Raw genomic sequence first — 26,904 nt, 5'->3', positions numbered from 1 at the left:
TCGCGGGGGCGGAAGTGAGGAGTACACGGGCACCTGCTAAATGATCCGGCGGAAGCGCAGTAAGGACGGCACCCAAGGTTCCGGGAACTCACGGGTTTCAGGCTTTCTCTCAAGTTTCCCCTAGTCTCAGGACGGTCGAGACCCAGCCTGGGCCAGGCTTTCGCAGCTTTCACAGTGGAAGGAAGGGGCCGAAGAAAGATCCCACAGCAGAAGCGCGCAGGAGAGGGCCTAGAATCTTAAGAAGATTATTGATGGAAGTGAGGAAACTAGTTTGAGTAAACCGCACCAGGCACCGTCAGGCCCCTGCTGCTTGCTCGCGTCTCTTTCAGTGCTCCGGGTTCTCTCTTTTGTTCAGTGAGGTGTTAACCTGAGTATTCTCAAGTTCAGTTCTGACACTGTAAATTCTGTTTAAAGGTGGGTACTTGGCGTTAAGGGGTGGGTTGGTAGAATTGTTTGTCCCTCTAGGTTGAAAGGCAAAATGATGATTGTGGGCTGATTGCAGTGAGTGGGTGTGCGAATAGAAGATGCAGTTCCTCCTGAATTCATTAGAAAACCAAGTAAGCTTAAGAATCGAATCGCTGTGCTAGGGTGGCCCATCCAGTGCAGTGCCTGACAGCAATAGTAAACTAGTCCTTATATTCGTAAGGAAAACCCTTAGAAAAGGTATAGGTACTTACTACCTCTTAGTGTAACAGAGATATACCCCCCGAGACTTGAAACAGGGGCAATTTAGGACAGAGAGTTGTGGGATCAAGAACCATAGGTAAATTATTTTTGGGTGAGATGAGAGGACATGTTTTGTAGTTTTGTATTCTATGCCATGCAGTGTTCGTAAAAAGAAAAGTTTTTAATTCTATAGAGTAAGGGAGATTGTTCTTTAGAGCATATAAATAGCACAAATTTAAAGCAGGAGGGATTGTAGAGATGGTAAAGTAACACTCCCATTCTGCAATTAAGGAGAAAGCTCCAGAAGAGGGATGTGCAAGGCCTAAAGAATGCAACTAATTAGTGGCAGAAGTGGGACTTTTGATAGTATTTAAACAGTAGATGTTAGTGTAGTATTTCTCAAAGTGTGTTACACATACCACTGCTAGTACATGGACATTTATTTATTTTTAAGAGGTGGGGTCTTGCTGTATTGCCCACGGTGGTCTCTAACTTCTAGACTCACATGATGCTTCTGCCTCTGCCAACCCACTAGCTGGGACTATAGGCATGCCCGTTGTGGCCAAACACATGTAAAGTTTTATTCCTACAAGCTTATTTGTTAATGTGGAAATGTGATATTGGATTTCCATTCACTGTATAATATCAAGGTTTCCTTTTAATCTGTTTTTAAACATTAAGAAAACATAGCTTTAAGTATAAAAGTCATTAAAAGAATAATATGAAGTAAACACTATAAATGATATATGTTCAAGGCAAAAACCATGATGATAATATGTGGATAACTGAATTTTGGAAAACAACATGAATGCAGTCATCTAGAGGAGTTTAGGAAATGAGATGTTTTTCTACATTATTCTCTGTTGTTTATACTATCCAAATTTTAAATGTACTTTTCAAGGAAAAATGGAGGAAAATATGAAGCTTGCTACAGTGGAAGACACTGTGGAGTACCACCTGTTCCTGATACCAGATGAATCAAGGGACCCAGAAAAACACAAAGAAATTCTTCAGAAGTATATTGAGAGAATAATGACCCAGTTTGCACCTATCCTAGTCTCCTATATCTGGCAAAATCAGCCTTTTAATCTCAAATATAAACCTGGGAAAGGTAAGGTAATCCATTTTTCCTTCAGTGTCAGTTTTATATCTTCAGCTTTTTAGTTTAGTGAGGCTTGCCTATATTCAGTTAAGCCACTAAACTCAAACTTTTTAAAAAATTCATATTGATAAAAACTTTCCAATAGTCAATGCCTAGGAACTAGCTTGTACTAAACATTAAGTTTATGACTATTATTTTGAACTTTAATTACTTACTATGCCATAATATATCTAACCTATACTGAACAGGTGTGGGCATCTGGCTTCCTTAATCATAGCTCCTTTTGCTGTTACTCAATTCTTAACATGATAATGTGTTCAGTAGGCTGCCTTTTTTCACATAGTTGTTTTGATAAGGATCTAAGATTGACTTTGCCTGGCTTATTGAGCTTTATAACCATATTTTGCCACTCGTAAGTTTTTTTGTTTTTGTTTTTATCTTGGGACAGGGTCTTGCTGTGTTGTCCAGGCCAGTCTCAAACTCCTGAACTCAAGCAGTCCTCCTATCTCAGCCTCCCAAATACCTGGGACTATAGGCACATACCACTATTGATGGCTCAATTCAGAAGAATTTGAGTTTCCTTCACTGCTTTCCTGTGTTGTTGGTGCTTGAGATCTGACTTCTGACAAAATATAGCACTCTCTCCTATCATTTCTTATAGCTTTATGAAAATGAATCATAGATAGATGACGAAGACTATTCTTACACAGTGACTTTTGTAGGGTCACTGGCATCAGGAGCCTGATATCTTGTGAAACCATGAATCTAACACACATCTGGTACTTTGTTATCTTTAGTTAGCAGTTGCTAAATGTTTTCTCTGCTATATCTGGAATATATATGATTTTTTTTTTTTTTTTTGCAAGAGTGCTGTCCCACTAGCATAGTATATCTAAAACCAACCCCTTATCTGTGTTCTAGAAAATCATTCTTACCCTGCATTTGCTCATCTCATTTAATGTCATTGCCATCTTCCTCTCCATCCAAGCTAGTTAGTATTGCACAATCATACTCAACTTCTCACTTCATCGTGTTCACTCAGGCACTAAATCCTTGTGTAATTACTTCTAAATATGGCCTTTTTTCTACATCTATTTGACTTCAGTGTAACTCTTTTTATCCCTTCATCTTGAAAATTATAGTAGCCTTCTAACTTACTTCTGTGGTTCCATTCTCACCAGTTTCTCACACCATTGCCAGTTACATTTGTTGAACACAGATTCTTTCATGTCACTGTCCTGCTTAACATCCTCCAACAGTTCCCTATTGCTTCAGGAAAAGGTTTAAATTTAAGTCTAATATACAAGGAAGATGTACTCTAATTTAAGAAACTCGAGAGATCCTGAATAGGGAGAAGAAGAGTTGAGTGGGATGTTCTTTTCACCTATTTTTTGCTATGGCAGCCTTGGAGACACTCTGCATTGGATTTGTGTGACATTCCTTCTGTTAATGTGGTATAGTACGGTGATTGAGTGATTTTATTATGTTAAACTGTCCTTGCAATCCAGTAATAAATCTCACTTGTTCATGATTCTAATCCTTTTAATGTGCTGTTGAATTTGATTGCTATTTCATTGAGGATTTCTGCACCTATATTCATTAGGAATATTGATCTGTAGATTCCGTGTCTCATGTTATCTTTTCTGGCTTCAGTATTAGGGTAATACTGGCCACAGAGAATGAGTCTGTGACTATTCCCTCCCCTTCATTTTTTGAAAGTCTTTGAGGAGAATTGTCCTAAAATTCTTCTTTAAATATTTGATAGAATTCTTTAGTGAAGCCATCTGGTCCTGGGTTTTTCTTTGTTAGAAAGTTTTTGATTACTGATTTCAATCTCTTTACTAGTTAGGTCTGTTGAAAATTTCTGTTTCTTCATAATTCATTCAAGACATGGATTATTACATTGTGTATTTTTAAGAATTTATCCTTTTCATATAGGTGTCCCAATTAATTGGTGTATGGTTGTTCATAGTATTCTCTTATAATTGTTATGATTTTTGTGGCATAGGTTGTAATGTCCCCTCTTTCACTTCTAATTTTAATTCGAGTTTTTTTCTCTCTTATTAGTTAGTTAGTGGGTTAACAATTTTGTTGATGTTTTCTAAAAAGCCTAATCAGTTTTGTTGCTTTTATATTATTTTTTCTATGCTTTATTTCATTTATTTTTTCCTTTCTTCTGTTAACTTTAGGTGTAGTTTGTACTTTTTCTGGTTCTTGGAGTGTAAAGTTAGATTGCTCATTTGAAATATTTCACAACTGTAAATTTTTTCTCTTAGCACTACTTTAACTGAATCCCGTGAGTTTTAGTGTGTTGTACTTTCATTTTCATTTGTCTCACAATATTTTCTAATTTCCCTTGTGATTATATCTTTGACTCATTGGTTGTTTAAAAGCATGTTCTTTAATTTTCATATATTTGTGTATATGAAACAAGTATACTTGTTTGAAATTTTCATCTTCTCCAAATCCAACTTCCTGATATTTCCAGAATACTGTTGTCTTTTATGCCTCTGGGGCTTTGTGCATGGGGTTCCTTTTTCCGGAAAGTCCACCTCTGATCATTCCTCCAGATCCCATTCCTTCATACAATAAAGGAAGCATCACCATAAAGGTATCACTTCCTTAATGCTCATATAACCTTTAGTGCATGCCCGTGTTCTAGGTTCATTATCTTATTTGAGATGGTTTGGTTGTTTCTTGTTATAGACCCTGAGCTCTTGAATAGGCATCTTGTATCTTGTTCAGAATTGCAACCCTAGCTCTCAGAACATACTTGAATCACAGTCAGTGAATGTTGGATTGGATGATTGTGTACATTTTTATTTGAGGTGACAAATTATATGGTTGCTTTTTTTTATACTTCTAGGAGGTGTTCCTGCTCATTTGTTTGGCGTGACAAAGTTTGGGGATAACATTGAGGATGAATGGTTTATCGTTTACATAATAAAACAAATTACAAAGGAATTTCCAGAATTAATAGCAAGGTATTGTAGGTTATTTTAATCATTCTAAAGGAATTCTATTTTTTAAAACTAAGTCACTACATTTTAAAATATTTAGCGATTCTTTTTCTGAGCTTTGGTCGAAATTATGCATATTAGGGATATATCTAAAAAGTGACTTCAGTATCCCCTTTTCTTGTGACTTCTTTTTCTTGGGAAATTATTTTTGGAGAGTTCAACTTCCAAAATATTGTAAACAAAACATACTTATTTTAAGTTCTGTTTTTTTAGATTCTAGCTACAAAAGAAAAAACTTCACATGCTAAACAAAATTCAAACAGTACAAAAGTTGTACTCCTTGGGGCTGGGGTTGTGGCTCAGTGGTGGAGTGCTTGCCTAGCATGCATGAGACCCTGGGTTTGAACCTCAGCACCACATAGAAATAAAATAAAGGTATTGTGTCTGCGTACAACAACAACAACAACAACAAATAGTTGTACTTCTCTGGTTTCCTAGAAGTAATCAACATTAAATTCTCTTGTGGTTCTTTAAAAAAGAAACCAAATACATATTTTACAGATTTCTTAAATATGTATACCTCTGTGAGACTATTGCTAATATTTTTTTTGAGAAGTCATACACAGAAGAAATGTAAGCAGAAATCAGAATAGGAAGCAAAGTAGGTAACACTGCTATATAATTCCGTTTGAAGAAAATGTAACTGATTATTCTCTATAATTTCCCAACCTGTGCCAGCAGAGGGCGTTTTACCCACTGTTAAATTTTTTTCCTTGTTTTTCTAGTCAGCCCCCCAAATCTGATCTTTTTCAATTAACCTTCCATCTTCCCCAACAGAACAAAAAAGAAGGGGAAAAAGTTTGGAAACTTTTTTAAAAATATTTTTTAGTTGTTGATGGATTTTATTTTATTTATTTATATGGGTGTCAAGAGTCGAACCCAGTGCCTCACACATGCTAGGCAAGTGCTGTTCCACTGAGCTATAACCCCAGCCCTGTAAACTTTTATTATTGAAAAACCTTTTTTTTTTTTTTTCGTTGTAGGTGAACACAATACTTTTATTTTTATGTGGTACTAAGGATCAAACCCAGGGCCCCCTGCATGCTAGGTGAATGCTCTACTACTGAGCCACAACCCCAGACCCAATTATTGAAATTTTAAGCACACATAAAGAAGAGAGAATGAACCCACCTATAGCCATGATCCAACTTAGCAGTTATCAACTTATAGTCATTATATTTCATTTATACCTTCCCCTACTCCTCCATAATATAGAAAGATTATTTAAAAAGCAGATCTCCATTACCGTGCTATTTGATCCTAAGTTCAGGATTTAAGGTCAAGAAATAAGAAATTTTATTTTATTTTTTAATTTTTAAACTTCTATTTATTTATTTTTGGTGGTGGTTGTGCTGGGGATTAAACCCAGGGCCTTGTGCATGCTAGGCAAGTACTCTATCAACTGAGCTATATCCCCAGCCCCAAATTTTTAAACTTTAAAAAATTAATTTATTGAGATGGAATCTTTCTATGTTGCCCATGCTGGTCTGGAACTCAGGAGTTCAAGCAGTCCTCCTACTTCAGCTTCCCAGATAGCTAGGATTACATGCATTAGCCACTGTATATAGCTGATTTTTATTTTTGACCATTATTTTGCTCTAATTGACAAAACTTGTATATATTTATCATAAGCAACATTTTTCAATATATTTCATATATTGTGGAATGAGTAAGTTGATATAATTCACATATACATTACTTCCCTTACTTTTTTTGTGGTTAGAACACTAAAATCTCTCAACAGTTTCCAAGAATGCAATACACTATTATTAACTACTGGCACTGTGTTGTACAATAACATGTTCACTACATCATACATAAATGCAAGAATATACAAAAAACAGTAGTGAGGAAGGTAGGAATTATGCAGATAGGGACAAAAGTCTGAGGGAAACTTTTTCATTCTGTAAATTTTTGTGTCTTTTAAAAAAATGTTAACCATTGTGAATATATTCAAAAATTAAATAAAAATAATGCAAGTGAGGCCAAAAACATACGTATGTATGTAAGTATGTATATACTGATATATACATTTGTGTGTATATGTGGAAGTGTATATTTACATACACATACACATATTTTTCAAGGCCCCGATAACACTTCCTATATAAAGGCTTTCCCAATATTGGTTATATGTGATTTTTTTTTTCTTTTGGAAACCGATATTACCTTGCATAATTTCATATTTTTGTCTAATGTTACTTGCTTTTCTTATTTTCTCTCCTGATCTCTTTCCAACTCCTCTGTACAATCTTATAGACTCCTTTAGTGCTTAGTGGTATCTTACATATTTTGCATTCTTACAGTAATCTATACAATGTATATATTTATCTACTAAAATGAAGGAGAAAATTAGGTAGACTAAAGCTGTTTGGAAAACTAGCAAATATGTGCTTTTTGAATGCAAAATTGAATCTTCTCTTTCATTAGGATTGACGACAATGATGGTGAATTCTTGTTAATAGAAGCTGCTGACTTCCTCCCTAAATGGTTGGATCCTGATAATAGTGCCAATAGGGTAAGTATACAAAAGTTTGTTTAGAGATAAGATTGTGCTGCATTATTTTCACAAGTACCTTAGAGTTTGCTAGTGCCCGCTATGAAAATTAAAATGTGCCATTTTGCAGGTCTTTTTCCACCAGGGTGAGTTGTGCATTATTCCTGCACCAAGAAAACCTGACGCTGAATCCTGGTTACCCACTACACCCCCAACAATCCCACAAGCATTGAATATAATCTCAGCACATCCAGAAAAAGTTTTGGCTTCAGAATTAATACGAGCTGCTGTTAATAGGCGTATCATAGGGTAAGAAAAATCACTGTTATTGTTAGTTGAGGAACCTTTTGCTTTAGTAGAACACAAGTCTTTCACCTAATGCGTGTGGAACACATTTCACCTAAATTACAGATAATATCCCTCTTCATGAAATTGACTAGCAAGTTAAATATATGGATTTTTAAAGCTAAGAAACAGCTTTGTTGTTGTTGTTTTGTTGTTGTTTGAGACAACTTCTCACTATGTTGCCCAGGCTGGGGTTCAACTATTGGTCTCAAGTGATCCTCCTTCCTCAGTCTGCCATGTGACTGGTACTTTAGGTGTGTGTCTTCATGTCTACTTTAGATATATCTTTTACTTCCCATTCAACAGTGTTATAATCTAGCCCCAGTGTTTTTGCATTTACTTATCTTAGGTATTGTGGCTGTTATCTCTATCCCTGGATTTAAAAATGTTAGATCTTTAAATGAAAAATTAAGGGCTAGGGATATAGCTCAGTTGGTAGAGTGCTTGCCTTGCATGCCCAAGGCCCTGGGTTCAATCCCCAGCACCACAAAAAAAAAAAAAAAAAAAAAAAAAGAAAGAAAGAAAGAAAAAGAAAAGAAAAATTAAGGAAGCACAATGTACTCAAGTGTTTTCCTGTGGTTCTGGAGCTCTGTGTGGTCTTCTTTGATGTATGTGAAATATTCTAAGATTCAGAAGAGAAAGAAGGCATCATGCTACTAACATTTCAGTTTGACCATTTAAATTTGAATACTTATTAAATGTTTAATACCATTCAGATCTTAATCATATCAAAAATCTATTTGAGCTTTGTTTCAGTGTTCACCCCTTGTTTTGGAAAAATAGAGTCTGATCTTATTCTTATTTCAAAGTGTAGTAGGTATTCTGTATTTCAGTTTTTTTTTTTTTTTTTGAGCTCCCCATAATCTCTTTTGTTTTCCATTTCTTCCCACTTTCAATTTTTCCTCTGTTCTTTCTTACAGTCTTAGAATATGTACACTATCTTTCTTTTTATCTGTCCTATCACTTTCTATTCTTGATAAACCAGTAAGATGTTAAAAGGAAAGTGAATGGTATGAAAATCATAGATATTTACATTGAAATAAAAGCAACTATGTTACCTGTCATAGGTACCCAGAAAAAGTTCAAGCCTCCCTTCATCGAGCACACTGCTTCCTTCCAGCTGGCATTGTAGCAGTACTAAAACAGCAGCCCAGATTGGTGGCTGCCGCTGTTCAGGCATTTTATCTGCGGGACCCCATTGACCTGCGAGCCTGTCGTATTTTCAAGACATTCTTGCCTGAAACACGAATAATGACATTGGTAAGATATCTCTCTTGGTCATTTAGTTTCTCTCTTAGAAGAGTTAAAACATAATTTTAATTGTTCTCTAGAAAATGTTAGAAATATTGTGTTCCCTTATAGCAAGTTAACACACAGTTTTTTCTTCTTTCTTTTTCCTCATCCAATGGAGGAAGTTTTCAAGAGACCTGATTACCCATTTTATATCTTAGTGATCCCTGATTTTTATTTATTTATTTATTTTTTTTTTTTGGTACTGGGGATTGAACTCAGGGGCACTCAACCACTGAGCCACCTCCCCAACCCTATTTCTTATTTTATTTAGAGATAGAGTATCACTGAGTTGCTTAGCACTTCACCATTGCCAAGGCTGACTTTGAATACTCCATCCTCCTGCCTTAGCCCTCCAAGCCTCTAAGATTATAGGCATGCACCACTGTGCCTAGCTCCCTGGCTATTTTTTTTATTTTTTATTTTTTTAGTTATCAATGGACCCTATTTTATACATATATATATATATATATATATATATATATGTTTCTTTAGTTGTAGATGGACACAATACCTTTATTTTGTTTATTAGTTTAGTTTTTTTTTTTTGTTTTTTTTTTTTTTTTATTTTAACGTGGTGCTGGGGATTGAACCCAGTGCCTCACACATGCTAGGCAAGCACTCTGCCACTTGAACCACAATCCCAGCCCCCTCCTTGGCTGTTTTTGACCGTATTTTCTCTATTTCTAGAATTATTTCCTTCTTAATAATAAAATTTGTCATCTCTCCCAGAGAATTAAGAGTTATTCTTTTATTTTCTTTCCCCCAGACTGCCATAAAATGTAATTAATGGTAAGAATTCTATTACTAAGGACTGGAGGTGGAGCTCAGTGGTAGAGTGCTGATCTACACATGCAAGACCCTTGGGCTCAATTTCCCAGCACCACCAAAATAAGTAAATAAATAAAAGAATTCCATTTCTGATAAATAAAATATAGGCAGTGGGGTAAATTTTATAATATGTGAATTATATCTCACAAAGATGTTACTAAAAACTGGTTGGGTGGTCTTTTCATTTCACCTGGGAATATATGAGTATGAAGCTCATAAATGAACTTATTGCTAGATTTAACTGTAAAATGATATTCAGATTTTTAATTTCACAAAGAGACTCATGAATTTTGTGTCCCAATGTTCAGGTCACTTTCACTAAATGTCTGTATGCCCAGCTGGTACAACAGAGATTTGTGCCAGATCGGCGGAGTGGATACAAGCTGCCTCCTCCATCTCATCCTCAGTACCGAGCCCATGAATTAGGCATGAAGTTGGTAATGTTGAACCAGCATTATTTTTTCCTTCTTTTTTTTTTTTATTTTTAAAATTTGTTTTAATTAGTTATACATGACAGTAGAATGTACTATGATACATCATATATAAACGGAGTATAATTTTCTGATCGTACATGATATAGAATCCCATTGGTAGTATTGTCATATATGTACATAGGGTAATAAATAATGTCTGATTCATTCTACTGTTCTTCCTAACTCCCTGCCCCCTCCCCTCCTTTCACTTCCCTCTACCTAAAGGAACTCTATTCTTCCCTAGCCTCACTTCCGCCCCGCCCTTATTGTAAGTTAGCATCCATGTATCAGAGAAAACATTTGACCCTTGGTTTTTTGGGATTGGCTTATTTTGCTAAGCATGATAGTCTCCAACTGCATCCATTTACCAGCAAAGTCTTAGATATTCCATTGTGTATATATCCCTTGTTTTCTTTATTCATTCATCTGTTAAATGGCACCTAGGTTGGTTCTGTAGTTTAGTTATTGTGGGTTGAGCTACTGTAAACATTGATGTACCTGTGTCATTGTAATATGCTGATTTAAGTCCTTTGAGTATAAACTGAGGAGTGGGATAGCTGGGTCATATTTTTTTCCCTCTTTTATGTAAAAGATTTATTGACAGAATAAAGACGCAGTACAGAAAGTCCAGAAATATACCATGTTTATGTAAGAATGTAGTAAAATGTGGTACTTTAAATCGGAAGGAAATAATGGATTATTCAATAAATAATGATAAGACAACTGTAAAGCCATCTGCAAAATTAAAATTAATTCCCTCATACCTATACCAGAATAAATTCCAGTCAGATAAAATATTTAAATGTAAAATTTGAAACCATAAAATTTGAAAGAAAACACAGGAGAACATTTTATGATCTGAATAGGAAAGGTCTTTTTTAACATGATTTAAAACTAGGAGCAATAAAAGAAAAGACCAAGGGCTGGGGAGATAGCTCAGTTGGCAAAGTGCTTGCCTTGCAAGCACAAGGCCCCGGGTTCAATCCCCAGCACTGAAAAAAAAAAAAAGTTTGAGGCTGAGGAAAGAGCCCCTGTTGGAGAGCGTTCGCCTAGCATGCGCAAGGGTCACATTTTGAATCCCCGGTGCCTCAGAGGGAAAAAAAAAAAAAAAGAAAAAAAGATGATCAAAAAATTTGATTGTGTAAAAATTTTTGCTTGAGAAAGGAAAATCCCATAATGTCAAAAAAGTACAAATCTGCAGAAAGTATTATTTACAACCTAAAAGAAAGAAAACTGACTTCTGTAATACATGAAATATTCCTTTAAGTCAATATGAAAAAGGTAATACTAATCAATTAATTTAAAAATGTTCAGAAACTGTGAACAGATTGTTCACAAAAAAGGAAACACAAATAACTTTTAAATGTGAAAAGTGTTAACCCTTGTTCATATAAAGAAATTCAATTTAAAACTACAAAATAGTGTTTTTTACCATTAGATTGGCAAGTATCAAAAAGTTTGATACATATACTAGATTGGTGAGACTATATAAAAAAAGACACTCTTGAACATTGGTGATAGGATTAGAAATTGACTCATCTTCTTAGAACAATTTAACAATATCCACCAACATTTAAACTGTACAAATCCTTTTACTCAGAATTTTTACATCTAGAAATGTTTCTTCCATGTATTTTACATATGCACAAAGATACATGTGTATGTATACAAGCATGCTTATTGTTGTAGCTAAAAATTAGAAACTTCTTAACTGTCTGTAGAAAGATAATGATTAGATAAATTATGGCTTATCCATGAAGCAAGATAGATAAATTTATAGTGTTCATATGAAATGATCTCCAGTAATATAGTTAACATGAAAAACAAAGTTCAGAATAGTGTGTGTATTGCTATTGAGTGACAAAAGGGGTGGAGTAAGAAGATGTACATATGCAAATATCTGCTTGAGTACATATATTACTTCTGAAAGAAGATGCAAGTGGTTAGTAACAGTCTCCTCTACAGTGACCAGAGAAACTCTGTGATTGAATTATTTTGTCATACTTATCTATTGTATTTTAAAATAAGCCTTAAAACAAAAGGATTTCTTCCCTTTCCTATGTCTGGGACCATTCCCAATTCATTAATAATTTCTGTTACAGAAAAAACTTTTTGTAAACCCTTTTTATAGTCAGATAAGATATAAGTTTAAATTTCTGGTTTTTATAATCAGCAGGAAAAAGAAAACAGGAATCCCTTTTTGAAATTTTTCTTGAGGCGGGGAAAGGGGGAAGGAAAGATGGTGGAATGAGACAGACATCATTACCCTATGTATATGTATGATTACATGAATGGTGTGAATCTACATCTTGTACAACCAGAGAAATGAAAAATTGTACCCCATTTGTGTACAATGAATCAAAATACAGTCTGTAAAAATAAAAAATTTAAAAAAAATTTTTTTAAATAAAAGAAGACAATAAAGAAAAAATAAGAGAGAGAACTGATCCAGGGCTACCTAAAAAGATAAAAGGTAGCTGGGCAAGAAGAATGATCAAATAGATAATGGAAGAAAATGTCTCTGAACAATAGAAAGATTTCAATTTTCAAGTAGTAAGGCTCATTGAGTTCAAAATATGATTAATTTAGAAAGATGTTATGTGGAGAATTTTCTGAATAACAAAAAAGAAAATTTTTCATAGCTGCTCAGTTCACAATAGCCAGAATGTGGAACCAACCTAGATGTCCTTCAATTGATGAATGGATAAAGAAACTGTGGTATATATATACAATGGAATATTACTCAGCCATAAAGAATAATAAAATTATGGCATTTGCAGGCAAATGGATGAAATTGGAGAATATCATGCTAAGTGAGATAAGCCAATCTCAAAAAACCAAAGGAAGAATGATCTCGCTGATAAGTGTATGATGACACATAATGGGGGATGGGAGGGGTTAGTGTTAGGGTTAGAGTTAGGATTTGGGAGGGGGGCAAAAATGGAGTAAGGAAGGACTGTATAGAGGGAAAAGAGGGGTGTGAGAGGGGTGGGGGGAAGGGAGAAAATAACAGAATGAATCAAACAACATTACCCTATGTAAATGTATGATTACACAAATGGTATGCCTTTACTCCATGTACAGACAGAGAAACAACATATATTCCATTTGTTTACAATAAAAAAAAAGAACAGTGAAAAAAAAAAAAAAAAAGAAAAAAAAAAAAGAAAATTTTATAACTCTACCTATGGAGAGAATAGATTATTTATAGAAGCTGTATAATCAAAACAGCACCAAGCTTCTCATGTAAGCTAAGAAAACAGATATTTATAGAAAAGAAGCTTGATTTGAGAATGGTATTCCTAGAAATTTTTAATTGTTCTACAGGACAAAAGACATACATGTGGGGACATGCAAGGAAGCTAAAATTATACCACTTACATCTAAGTAATTGAAAAAGTTTAGCAGAGTGAAAGTTATATGGAAACAAAGCTGTGCATAGGAAGAGTAACAAGCAGTGTCAGTCTCCTGAGCCTGCCCCATTGCTTCAGGGGAGCTCCAATTTCCACCCCTCCCTGTTCATCTTCTAGTGAGTGTTGTGGATTTGTTGTTTTCCTTTAGCATAAACATGAATATTTTTTATGAAGCCTTTATGTCTTGTCTCCTTGAAAAACCCTGGTAGTTGCTGTTATAGCAGGCTCACTCTACAGCACTCACACTACTCTAGCACCTTGGTGAACTGCTGGAGTGATGTGGTGAGTCTGATGTTATTCCTCATATTCTGCTTAGTGCCCTAAGATACCTGTTTGCTGGTCATCCAACAACATAGTCTTATCTATCCAAAAAAAAAAAAAAAAAAAGGTTTTCTTTCCCTTTAGAATACGTAGTATTCTAAAGAGAATCAGAAACTTGGAAATGAATTCATATTTTTCATAAAATTGAACAAGTGTTATGAAAGTCCATATCCCCATGTGTCCAGCCACCTAGTTCTTGAGTATGGCTAAGTGATAGAGAGTAACTTAATAACATAATATGAGAAAACAGTAACCTAATAATAAAAATTCTGCCTATCTCATGTAGGCACATGGATTTGAGATCTTATGCTCCAAATGTAGCCCACATTTTTCTGACTCCAAGAAATCCCTTGTGACCGACTCACCACTCTGGACCAGTTTCCTTGGAAGCCTGAAGAAGAATAATTACTTTAAGGTAGGATTTGTTAACATTTGTAAAAGTCTGTAAACCAGGGAAAATCAAACCAGTGACTTTAGTCCTAGGGTCTGTATTTAAATGTGTAACATAATTATAAAAGCTTGAGTTAAAAGGGAATCTTTGTAGTTCAGTGCTACCCAAGATCTTGGAATGGGGTAATGAGAGGGTGTCTTGACTATTTCCAGTATTAGAGAAATCTAATACTATTTGTATTAAGTGATGAAAGTTATTATTTGTATGAGATGAACAACTTGTAAAAATTTATAAGCAAACATGAAGATACCAGATAGGAAAATTAGCAAAGATGGGGATAAAATATTGCAAAAGAACAGCTAATAAATGTTTCTCAAAGTATTCAGCCTCACAGGTATAAAGATAAACATATGAACACAATATGGAAGACAGTTTTTTATGTATGTAAAAGGTGAATGTGAAGCAGTTTGAAAAGAAGTATGTAAGCTATTAGAGTATATTTTTTAATAATATAAAACAATAAGTATGAATACCATTATAAATATTTATGTAGAAAATAGAAGTGATATGTTATGGTGGGATTAGGCTATGTTTGATTCAGTTTGGCAAACTTTTTGTACCTTGTTTTAGAAATTGCTTTCTAATTAATCAATTATATCTTAACAAGTAATTAAATAATAGAAATCGGTAGAAAACTTTCCAAACCAAAGAGAAACTAGAGCCCAAACAAGTACACTAATGACAAAACAGAGACTAGAATTCTGGCCTTATGATTCCTAAACAACACATCTTACACTGCTTCCCTGAAAGTTGCTGGTGATATTTTAATGATGCTTTGTAAGTAATATTCTGGCACCCCATTATTATTTTTTTTAAAAGGAACTGATAGAAGGTTCTTCTCAGTACCAAGAACGGCTAGAAATGGCAAAGAACTATTTCCAACTCTCAGTAAACCGTCCTGAAAGGTGAGTATAGTTAGGACACCAACTACAAAGTATGATAGGCTGGTAGTTCTCTTTAAATAAGAAAGTTAATTTATTGTTGTTTTAAAAGTAACATTGTCATTCATTGTAGTAAATAAAGATGTGAAAAGGAAAAAAATTCTTACCAGATTTAATCACTGTTATCTTGATTTATTGCCTCCAGGTTTTTATTCCACTTTAAAAAAATTTTTTTTAGATGTTGATAGACCTTTATTTTATTTGTTTATTTAAGAATCAAACCTAGTGCCTCACACATGTTAGGCAAGTACTCTATCACTGAGTCACAACCCCAACCCTCCATTGGTTTTTTAATACTTAATGAAACTTTATATTTTTGTAGATAATTTTTATTCATTATGATCTTACATATTTCTATGGCATTAAAAATCTTTATAGGGGCTGGGGATATAGCTCAGTTGATAGAGTACTTACCTCGAATGCACAATGCCCTGGGTTCTAATCCCCAGCACCACAAAGCCAGCCAATTTAGCAAGGCTCTAAGCAACGTAGTGAGACCCTGTCTCTAAGTAAAATATATAAAGGGTTGGGGATGCGGCTCAGTGGGTGAGTGCCCCTGGGTTCAATCCCTAGTACCAAAAAAAAAATCTTTATAAATATAATTTTAAATAGTTGCTCAGTATTTGAGCAAATGGATATGCCATAATTTACTCAATTATTGTACTATGGAGAAAAAATTGAAAGTAGCTTAAATACCCAACATTTTAATTAATGTTGCAGGAGAGATTCCCATTCTCTACACTATGATAATTTTTAAACAGTTTAAACCAAACTCATATTTCCTTTTAGACCTGTTCTTGAATTCCTAATGTTTAAAAATTATTTTTTTTGAACAACTGAATTAATGTCACAGATATTTTTTTCCTAAGATCTTTTAATAGTACCACCATCTTCCTCTTAACTCAAAGCCCTGACTATTCTTAGATTCAGTAGGTAGCTCCTGTTTATTATTATCTTGTCTCTTGCATTGTTTCTTACCTCCCTGCCATTTCAGTTACTTAATTTGTGAACTATTTTAGTACCTAAACTTGTTTCCCAACTCTAGTGACTCTTTTATTCCAATTCAACCATTAGAGCCAGGAAAACCTGCTTAAAATATTATACCTCCAATCATGCCACTTTTTGCAGTTCTAAAAGTTATTAGGAATTGTTTCTTCCATACCAGTACTTGGGATCAAATGTAGGGCTTCAGACATACTGGACAGGTAATCATCACTAAGCTTCAGTCCCTGCCCTAGAGACTGTAATTGCAAGCCCCTGAAATATCCATCAATAAATAGGTAAATGAATTGCAGTGTATTTTCTTCAGATTTATTTATTTGTTTTAAATTGATAGATGAAATTAGATGTGCTTATCATGTATAACATATTTTGAAGTATATACACATTGCAGAATGGTTAAATCTAATTAAAATAAGCATTACCTCACATAACTTGACAACATATTGTATTCTTCAGAGATGCAGAGAATGTCCACACCACAAAAGTAAGTAAGTCTGTAAAGTAATGCATATGTTAGTTTTATCTAGTCATGCCACAAATTATATATATTTCAAAACATGTTTTACGTGATAAATGTACAATTTTCATCAGTTAAAAAATAACCGATGAAATTGGGGGGCTGGGGTTGTGACTCAGTGGTAGAGTGCTTGCCTAGCACATGTGAGGCACTGAGTTCAATCCCCAGCACCACAGAAAACAAAACAAACAAACATATTGTTGTCCATCAACTAAAAACATTTTTAAAATAAAAATAAAAAATAAATTGGGAAAAGTGAATATGCAGAAATATAATAAAATGGAATGACACTAAACATTGGTAAGCAATTTGTTCACTTACTATGCCTTGAAAAGCTTGAAAAGTTGTTATAAAATAAATTCGCCTCATTAAAAAATATATAGCTAAATGGTATTATCAGAGTATGCCATAATTTACTTCACGACATGATCAACATTTGTTTTGAATTTATTGTTATAATATTGTTGCAGAGAGCATCTTTATGCATTAAAAAACAAATCCTTTCCATTCTTTAAGTCCTAACTCAAATGCCTCCTCCCTGAAGCCTTTCATTATCTCTTCAACTTCTGTATCCCACCACAATGGAACTAGTTATCCTCCCCTTTGTCTGACCTTAGCATTTGCTGTTTCTGAATAACTATGTATTATGATTATTGTGTGTTTATGATTAGTTGTGTGTTTCTTTTTTCTCTCCTGGTAATGTTTACATAGGATGGAACAGGGACAATTTTCTATCAGCACATGATTTTGCATAATATGCAGATGTTTGTTAATTAACACATGTTCTTTCTACAGCTTGATTTGTTCCATTCTAAGTAATTTAGACAAGGTTCCATCAATTTATATAACAAACCTTGTCACCATTGTATAATAACTTACTCGTCATATAAACAATATGCACATTTTCTCAGCAGAGCACAAAATGGTATCAAGAGACTTGATTTCCAGACGTTCCTCCATCCAATTAAATGAGCTTACAAAAGTTATAAAACTTCTCTGGGCTCTGGTAGTCTCATCTGTAAAACAGAATTGTTACCTCCCCAAAATAGTAATTAGAGGACCAAAAAAGAAAATGTATTTAAAGTGTTGGTATAGCATTTCATACATGAGAGATTAACATATATATATAACATTTATATATAAAATATATAAATTGAAAGGGTTGTACTAAATCAACAACTTCATAGTGGTGTTCCGTACAGCCTGCTGCAGAACCAAAGGGGAAGGCAAAAATGGGTAGATCCTTGGGCCTCCATTCTGTGCTTTTATCAAAGCCATTTTTCTCTAACTTTTCTGTATTTTATGGTTCCTGGTAGAAGTTTATCTGAGAAAAAGGGGTCTGCAACCTAAAAAAATGTTGAAAAACAAAATGGGCTACCAATTTTTAAATACTGTGTTTTTTTAAAGAATTTAACTTTTATTTAATTAATTAATTTATTTTTAATGTGGTGCTGAGGATCAAATCCAGTGCCTAGGCAAGTGCTCTACCACTGAGCTACAACTCCAGCCATAATACTGTGTTTTTATGATTGCTCTTCTAGGCTCTTATAAAGAAATACTAATGTCTTTTATTTTTTATAGTTCTCTTGCTATGAGCCCAGGTGAAGAAATCTTAACCATATTACAGACAATACCATTTGATATAGAAGAGCTTAAGAAAGAAGAAGCTAATCTTCACCCAGAGGATGGTAAGTGATGAACCAGGACACAGAAGGAAGGCTAGAAAGAATTAAAGCAACCCACTAAGTCTCACAGGGTCTTTCCTAAGACTACTTCTCAGGCAACTTTAGGATGGCAATATCATGCTTGCTTCTTTTTCAGATGATCGCTGGTTAGATCTCTCACCAGATCAGCTGGACCAGCTACTCCAAGAAGCCACTGGCAAAAAAGAATCACAGCCTATTTCCAAGAATAAGGAGCAGGACTACGATTTAACTCAAGTTTCAGAGAGCATGAAAGCTTTCATATCCAAAGTCTCAACCCACAAGGGAGCAGAGCTACCTCAGTAATTTGTTTTAAAAGTATAAATATCTAAATGGTTATAAGCCAGATATTGGAGTCATTCAGTCAATGGGAAATGCCATTTCCTTCTATTTATTTATTTATTTAGTTAGTTGGTTGTAGATGAACACAATACCTTTATTTATTTTTATGTGGTGCTGAGAATCGAACCCAGTGCTTCACATGTGCTAGGCAAGCACTCTGCCACTGAACTACAATCCCAGCCCTGATTTGTACTTCTTTTTCTCCTCTTTTGGTGTCTGGTATTGATGATAACTTACTTATAGGAAGTCAGAGTTCTAGTAACCTGATCCCTGACTGTCCTTGAAGTAAGCCACAAAAATTCCTTAACAGATTTAAGAACCATGCCAGCAACTATGCCCTTTACTCTTTAGACTTTTATTCGGAGCCTCATAGATTCTTAGCATCTGTCTCTCAACAAATTTAGACTTCTGATCTCCTACTCCACAAGCAGACTGGAAGCAGCAAACTCAAAAGTGGACAGAAGGACTCATCTGAGGCAGAAATAATAACAGAAGAAATGTGAAATTATTTTGGCAAGTAATAAGGAGAAAAGGTAGAATTGTTCCTTAGCAAATATATCTTTATTAGTGCAGATGCTCTTGAGCCTTCTGAAAAGATTAAAATTGAATTTATTTTCTCTTTAAGAAGGCAGAGATGAGGGAAGGAATATTCATATTTATTTTTCAAGCTTTAGTTTTTAAGGGAATAAACTTTGTATAAATAAACTTAGGTAAATACATTCTTTGACTAATGCTAGAAATACCTTGTAGAGGGCAGAGTGAATGGATCCCTAAATGCATGTTAAATGTGCAATGACTTTTCTTTCATCACACTTTCCTATTTTTGTTGTTCTGCAAGGCCAGTAAGCACAAGAATTTTTTTTTTTTCCCCAAATGAAGACATTAAAACTGCCATTTTCTTTTCTGTCCCTCTTTGATTTAGTTTTCCTAAGAACGGTACCACTTTAGCAAAAGTCTCAAAAACTTGCATTCAGAATAAACTGTTTTTTTCCCTTTATCTTGCAGAGAACATTCTGAGGCGCCAATCACTTTTGATGCAGATTCCTTTCTTAATTATTTTGATAAAATTTTGGGTAAGTTATACTGTGATGTTTATTCATTTTGAAACTGTAAGGAGTGTGACTATTGCTAGAGAATTGGAGCATTAGATCACTCAGAAGTCAAAACATCTACTTTTCTTCATTGTCGTGATTGCTTTCAACCATAAATTACTGCCCTGTTTTGTGATTTTACAGAGGCTGCCTAGTTATGCTTGATATAGTAGCTGCTCATGAAATATTTGAGTGAATGAGTTTATATGTTTAGATAGGATTTTACCTTGATTTCTATATTATACTGTTTTTCCTCTTTCAAACTTACTATGTTTACAAATCAATAAAAAAATGGCAAACAACCTAATAGAAAAAATCAACACAGGATATAAATAGACAGTTCACTGAAGAAAATAGTTAATTCTTCCTAGTAATCAAGTAAATGCATAATAAAAGTATGAACTTTTTGCTCATCATATTAGAAATTTTAAGATTGATAATAACCAGTTTATTTATTTTTTAAAAACCACAGGGCTGGGGAGATAGCTCAGTTGGTAGAGTGCTTGCCTTGCAAGCACAAGGCCCTGGGTTCAATCCCCAGCACCACAAAAAAAAAAAAAAAAACCCACAGTTTCTTTTTTTTATATCTTGATTTTATTAACTTATTTTTTTGTGGAGCTGAGGATTGAACTCAGTGTCTCATCTGTGTGAGACAAGCACTCTACTACTGGAGCTATAACACCAGCTCCACCAGGTTATTTTAAGGGTTGGAAAAATGAATGTTGTCAAATTCTAGGGATAGAAGTATAAGTTGTTTTTTTCCCAGGGAAGTTTGGCACTGTAGAATGTTCATAACTTTTGACTTAGCAATTTTGCTTCCATGAATCTACTCTATGAAAAAGATAAATGTGCTAAGATGGTCACTGCATCATTATAGTAACAAAATCTTTGAAATATCCAAAATGTCCACCAACAAATGTCTACCAAGAGGGAATGTTTTTGTTATTGTTTTTGTTTTATTTTTTAGATGTAGATGAACCTTTATTTTATTCATTTATTTATATGTGGTGCTGAGAATCAAACCCATTGTTCTACCACTGAGCCACAACCCTAACCCCCAAAGAGGGAATGTTTAAGTAAATCATTGTTTATCTGTATTATAAAATCTCCACAGCCATAATAAAAATGAAGTCATTTGTGTGTTCTGACAGAAGAAGACCTTGAAGACATTTAAATAAGTGGAAGAGAGCAAACCTCAGTTCAATATGAACATTATAACATATATAAGAAAAGTATGTTTATATATATCTACAAAAGTTTAGTCAGTATCCAAACCTTAATTTATGCAGAGCTATTAAAGATGAGATCTGATCAAACTGTTAAAAGATGTCTTTGGGACAGGAGGATTACAAGTTCAAAGCCAGCCTCTGCAATTTAGCAAAGCCCTAAGCAACTTAGTGAGACCCTATCTGAAAATAAGAAATTAAAAAAGGGCTAGGATGTGGTTCAGTGGTTAAGTGCCCCTGGGTTTGATCTGTGGTACCAAAAAAAAAAAAAAAAAAAAAAAAAAAAAAGGTCTATGAGAAGAGAGGGAACTGGGGGAGTGCTGCAGTGTTGGACACCTATAACCCCAACTACTTGGGAGGGTGAAATAGAAGGATGGCAAGTTCTAGGCCAGCCTGGGCAACTTAGCAAGATTCTGTCTCAAAATAAAATAAAAAGAGCCAGGGATATAGTTCTGTGGTAGAGCACTTACCTATCATTCATAAGGCCCTGGTTTCCATCTTCAGTATCACATCACACACACACACACACACAAACACAGAGAAAGCTATGAGACAGTACTATGGATTGAATGTTTACATCAAGATATGTATGGTTTTTTATTATTATTTTTATTTTGCTATGCTGGGGAATGAAACCAGGGCCTCACTTATGCTAGGTGAATAAACTAGCAAAAAACTTAATTGGCTCAACCTGTGTTTTCCTGCAAATATCTAATGGCATTCCCATTTCTGGATTTTTGTGAGGTAGTTTGCCTATCTATATTGATCCTGTCCTGTTTGTACCACTATAATTCTTTTGAGAAGTGTAATGACTCAAAAAAAATTTACCAAGTGGCTCATTTTATGTTGGGATCTAAATAGGGCCAAGACCTCATGAATCAGACTCTGATGATCTAGATGAGGAAGACTTTGAATGTTTAGATAGTGATGATGATGTGGACCTAGAAACACAGGAATCTGGTGAAGAGGCATCTCTGAAAGGAACTCTTGATAATCTCAAGTCATACATGGCCCAGATGGACCAGGAACTGGCACATACCAACATTGGCAAAAGTTTTACCACACAGAAACAGGTGGTAAGTGTGTTTTTAACCTCTTTCCCTTCCTAAGTCTGTTATGTATGATTGCTAAAGTCATATTTTACCTGTTTTTCTTTTCTTCTGATTTGTGAGATTTGAAATAAATAATAATGCTAATTTGGGGTGAGGGGTGCTGGGGATCAAACCCAGGACCTTGTGTATGCTAAGCACACACACTATCATTGAGCTATACCCCAGGCCCAAGAATGCAAATTTTTTCCTAACTCTGGTAAGATGAAACATTATATAAACTAGGCATGGTGTACACATGTAGCTGGTGCTAGTATTCCCAGCTGCTGGGAGACTGAGGCAAGAGAACCACTTGAACCCAGGAGTTTGAGGTTAGTGTAGACAAAATAGTGAGATCCTGTCTTTAAAAACCTGGGTTTATAACTCAGTGGTAGAGCATGTACTTAGCATACACAAGGCCTCTTATTCAGTCTTCAGTACCAAAAAGTAAAGACTATAAATGTTATTTTCTGGATATAATATTACTTATTCTATGCTATCTATAAAATAGTCATATAATATACTCAAGCAAATTTGTGGTTGTGCACTACTACTGCCATAATAAATGGATTTTATAAAAGAGAAATGATCTTAAATATCTAAACAATTTCAAATTTTGTTTTCTATGTTTCCCTAATTTAAAACCAAATTTAGAATCATCTTCCATTCACATTTTCATCCTAGTTTTTATGCCAGCACTGTCTAGTCTTAAGAGACTGTATGGAAAGAGTGTGGACCTTAGAGTTTCATGGATCAGAGGTTGAAATCCAGCTCAACCATCCACTGTGATTGTATCCATTAACCAGTAATCCTCATGTGATAGAATTAACTCAAACTAAGAGACAACAGTAAAACCAATAATAGGCTTCTAACTAAAGTTAATTCCCTTTGCTTTAATCATCTAAACCACATTTAAAGCTCTAATTACTTTCAGTATTGCCAAACCCTAATAGCATACATTAGATTTATCTAAAGCAGTACTTAAATTTCATTGAGTGTAAACCACCTAAGGATCTTGTTACAGTTTGGATTTTTATTAAGCAGATCTGGGATAAGGTCTGAAATATTCTATTTCTAGCAAGCCATGAGTTATACAGGTGCTGCTATGCAGACAATTTGAATTGCAAGCATATAAAAGTCTAGAGATCAAACTGCAATCTTTCAAATCTTTCTCCAGCCTGTGAAATCAGAGACCAAGTAGCAGTTCAGAGTCTTTGTGACTGGACTCCACAAAGCCTTAGATTTTTACTTTAAGCTTTGTAATTGAAGAAAAAAAGGAAATCTAGCTTCTTTCATTTGGGGGAAAATTTAGATTCTTATCTTTTTTTTATTAGTATATTATAGTTGCACATAATATTGGGGTTCCTTTTGACATAATAATATAATATAATAATTATATTCCATATATCCAAGCATGGAATATAATTTGCTCCATTTTAGTCCCTAGTACTTTCTCTTTCTCTTCCCTCCTCCTTTCCCCTGTTTCCTGCCTCTATTCTGCTGACCTCCTTTCTATTTATTTGTAGTTTTTAAAATTAGTGGTTTCTAGATATACATAAAGGTGAAATTCACTATGGTATATTCATATATTACATAGCATAGTTTGGTCAATTTCATTCCACCATTCCTCCCTTTTCCTGTCCCTCCTTTTTCCCCTCATCCCCTTCCCCTACTCCACTCCTTTCTATTTTCATGGAATCCTTTGTCTTTTTTTTATTGTTCATTTTTATGTTTATTTCTCTTTTTTGCACTGATAATTGAACCCAGGGATACTTTACCACTGAGCTCAATCTATAGCCCTTTTAAAATTTTATTTATTTAACAAACTTTTTTGTAGTTGTGTATGGATAGCATGCCTTTATTTTATTTATCTTTATGCGGTGCTAAGGATCGAACCCAGTGCCTCACACATGCTAGGCAAGCACTCTGCCACTGAGATACAGTCCCAGCCCTTAAAGTTTTATTTGGAGGGGTTGTCTTGCTGAGTTGCCTGGGCTGACCTTGAACTTGTGATCCTCCTGCTGCAGCCCTTCTAGTAGCTGGAATTGGAGGCATAAACTACCACACCCAGTTTCTTTCTTTTAAAACTCTTAGGCAACTTCCAAATGTATTTTCTTAATTCTAGTTATTTCCTTTGGGTTATTTAGTTTTTTCCTTTTTTTTGAGACAGGTTCTCACTAAATTGCTTAGAGCCTTGGTAAAGTAGTGAGGCTCACCTCAAACTTGTGATCCTCCTGCCTTAGCCTCCCCAGTTGTTGGAATTACAGGTGGGCTATTTCAAAATAGAGACAAAAATCTTTCAATTTGTAGAAATTTTTTCTAGAGGCAGGTGTGGTGGTACACTCTTGTAATCCCAGTGAGTCAGGCTGAGGCAGGAGGATAGTAAGTTCAAAGCCAGGCTCAGCAATTAGCCAAACCCTAAGCAACTTAGCAAGATTCTGTCTCAAAATAAAAATAAACAAAAAATGTGAGTCAATTCCTAGTACCAAAAAAAAAAAAAAAAAGAAAAAGAAAAGAAATTTTTCCTGGAAAAAAATGTATCATAATCTTTAAAATCAAGTTTTAATATATGTGTTAAACCATGTAGATTATTAGACTTCATTTTTACAGAATATATTGTTACATTTTAAATTGAAATTCAAATATACATTGTTGCTTTGTGTAGCTTTTTACTGTAATCAACATTCAGCCTCAGGGAATATTATTCTTTGATTTTCTTTTCCCTCCAGAATAAGGAACTTCCATCCCAGACCGCCAGTAATAATTCAGATGAAGAAGATTCTGGTGCAGGAGAGTCTGTTATGGAACCAGTGGATATAGACCTGAACCTGGTTTCAAATATTTTGGAATCCTACAGCTCTCAAGCTGGACTGGCAGGACCTGCTTCCAACCTTTTACAGAGCATGGGAGTGCAGCTGCCTGACAACGCAGATCACAGAGCCATAAGTAAGCCAGGCCAAGAGTAACCAGCATATCTAGCTTCTCTTTTCTCTCTTAAATAATGAATCTAAGTGTGTTCATTTCTACTTTTAATTACTCATTTGGTAAAAATGGTTCTTCATTACAAATGAGCTCCAAATATTGCCTTTTCTGGCTTGATAATTTCTATTATATCTAGAAATATCTTTTTAAATTTATTTAAATGTTTTTCTGTCACATTCTTTCCTGTCATTCTGGGCCTCAATTAGGAATATGTTCTTGTTCTTTTTAGTTGATTCAGAAATTATAATATCTTCAAGTCTGCATTATTGTTAATAAATTTGAGTTATTGACACTTTCTATAGACTGCTTACTATGGCTCATGTTTTATTGAAAAAAATAACTCTTTGTATATGTGATAAGCTTCCTGATATGTTTAGACAAATTCTACTATATGAAGGTTATTCATTATGGTTTTGTGCATTAAAATACTTAAATATTTCATTCCAAATATTTTCATCATTACTATATTTTATTTCATTAAAACTATTCTTAAAAAATAAAGGAGAAATTGCCAGGGGTGGTGGCACATGCCTGTAATCCCAGCAGCTTGGGAGACTGAGGCAGAAGGATCACAAGTTCAAAACCAGCCTCAGCAACAGCAAGACACTAAGCAACTTGGTGAGAGACACTGTTTCTAAATAAAATACAAAATAGGGGTAGGGCTGGGGATGTGGCTCAGTGGTTGAATGCCCCTGAGTTCAATCCCCAGTATCAAAAAAAAAAAGGAGATTAAATTGTACCCAGATAAAATCTGACGGACTTAATCACTAGTAAAACTGCCCCATAGGAGATGATTAACAGGAGTTTGTCAAGCTGAAATGAAAGGAAAATAAATACTAACTACAAACCATATGACGAAATAAAGAACCTCAATAAAGTGCATAGGTAAGTGTAAAATTTAACATTATTGTAATTTCAATTTGTAATGCTGTTTATTTCCCATATAATTCAAACAATGGCTTAAATCAGTGGTTCTAAATCTATGATAATTATTACCCAAGTGACAGTATATATCTCCATATTTCCTTGCACCTGTGTGACCCAGATATTTTATCACTCTTGGTTAAAGACTACCTTTAGGTCCTAGAAGATGCCTGCAGATCCTAGAATCTTGGCAATGGGCTTCCTCAAGATGGCTACTTACTTCACCAAGTAGCAGAAGGGTGTGTCAGTGTAGCTGGAATATGCTGCATTGGAAAGAACTCAGCATCACTTGTGTGACATTCCTGCTCTAAAGGCATAACCTGAATCCAGTTATGAGGAACTATCATATACTCCCAAACTGAAGGAAAAAAATCTATGAAACTACTGACCTATATGGTTCAAAAACATAAATATGAAAAGCAAAAAGACTCAGGAACTGCTCCAGATTAGAGACTAAATAAAAAGGACCTTGGGACACAAGGAAGCATGGATCATGAAAATCCCTGATCTTGAATTTAGTTTGGTTATAAAGAACATTGTTGAAATAACTGGTAAAATCTGGATTAGGTTTTGGATTAAATATTAATATTGAACCAAATTTCCTGATGTTGATCATTATGCTATAGTTAGATAAGTCCTTGTTTTTAGGAAATACAAGTAGGAATAAAGAGGAATTGTG

The 26,904-nt window shown here is 34.5% G+C and overlaps 1 protein-coding gene across 1 annotated transcript; it reads left to right on the top strand.

Moving 5' to 3' along the window:
* The first annotated feature begins 88 nt into the window (after positions 1-88).
* Ecd (ecdysoneless cell cycle regulator) lies at positions 89-25,597 on the top strand. Its single transcript, XM_047554497.1, has 14 exons — positions 89-414; positions 1,568-1,777; positions 4,635-4,752; positions 7,219-7,306; positions 7,416-7,594; positions 8,698-8,890; positions 10,060-10,188; positions 14,245-14,373; positions 15,229-15,314; positions 18,451-18,557; positions 18,691-18,874; positions 19,920-19,987; positions 22,093-22,307; positions 25,049-25,597. The coding sequence occupies exons 2-14, from the start codon at positions 1,573-1,575 to the stop codon at positions 25,283-25,285; spliced, it is 1,938 nt and encodes a 645-aa protein (XP_047410453.1). The 5' UTR covers positions 89-414; positions 1,568-1,572; the 3' UTR covers positions 25,286-25,597.
* The last annotated feature ends 1,307 nt before the right edge of the window (positions 25,598-26,904 follow it).

Source organism: Sciurus carolinensis, chromosome 5 (assembly GCF_902686445.1).
Source record: "Sciurus carolinensis chromosome 5, mSciCar1.2, whole genome shotgun sequence".
NCBI lineage: Eukaryota > Metazoa > Chordata > Mammalia > Rodentia > Sciuridae > Sciurus > Sciurus carolinensis.
Note: the sequence above shows the minus strand (reverse complement) of the source record. Positions and strands in the feature narration are given on the sequence as shown.

Bases quoted from the DNA above. Each gene is read 5' to 3' on its own strand.
- Ecd (XM_047554497.1), top strand. From the start codon at position 1,573: ATGGAGGAAAATATGAAGCTTGCTACAGTGGAAGACACTGTGGAGTAC. The intron at 10,189-14,244 runs GTAATGTTGAAC...TATCTCATGTAG, and splicing joins ATGAATTAGGCATGAAGTTG to GCACATGGATTTGAGATCTT. The intron at 22,308-25,048 runs GTAAGTGTGTTT...TTTTCCCTCCAG, and splicing joins TTACCACACAGAAACAGGTG to AATAAGGAACTTCCATCCCA.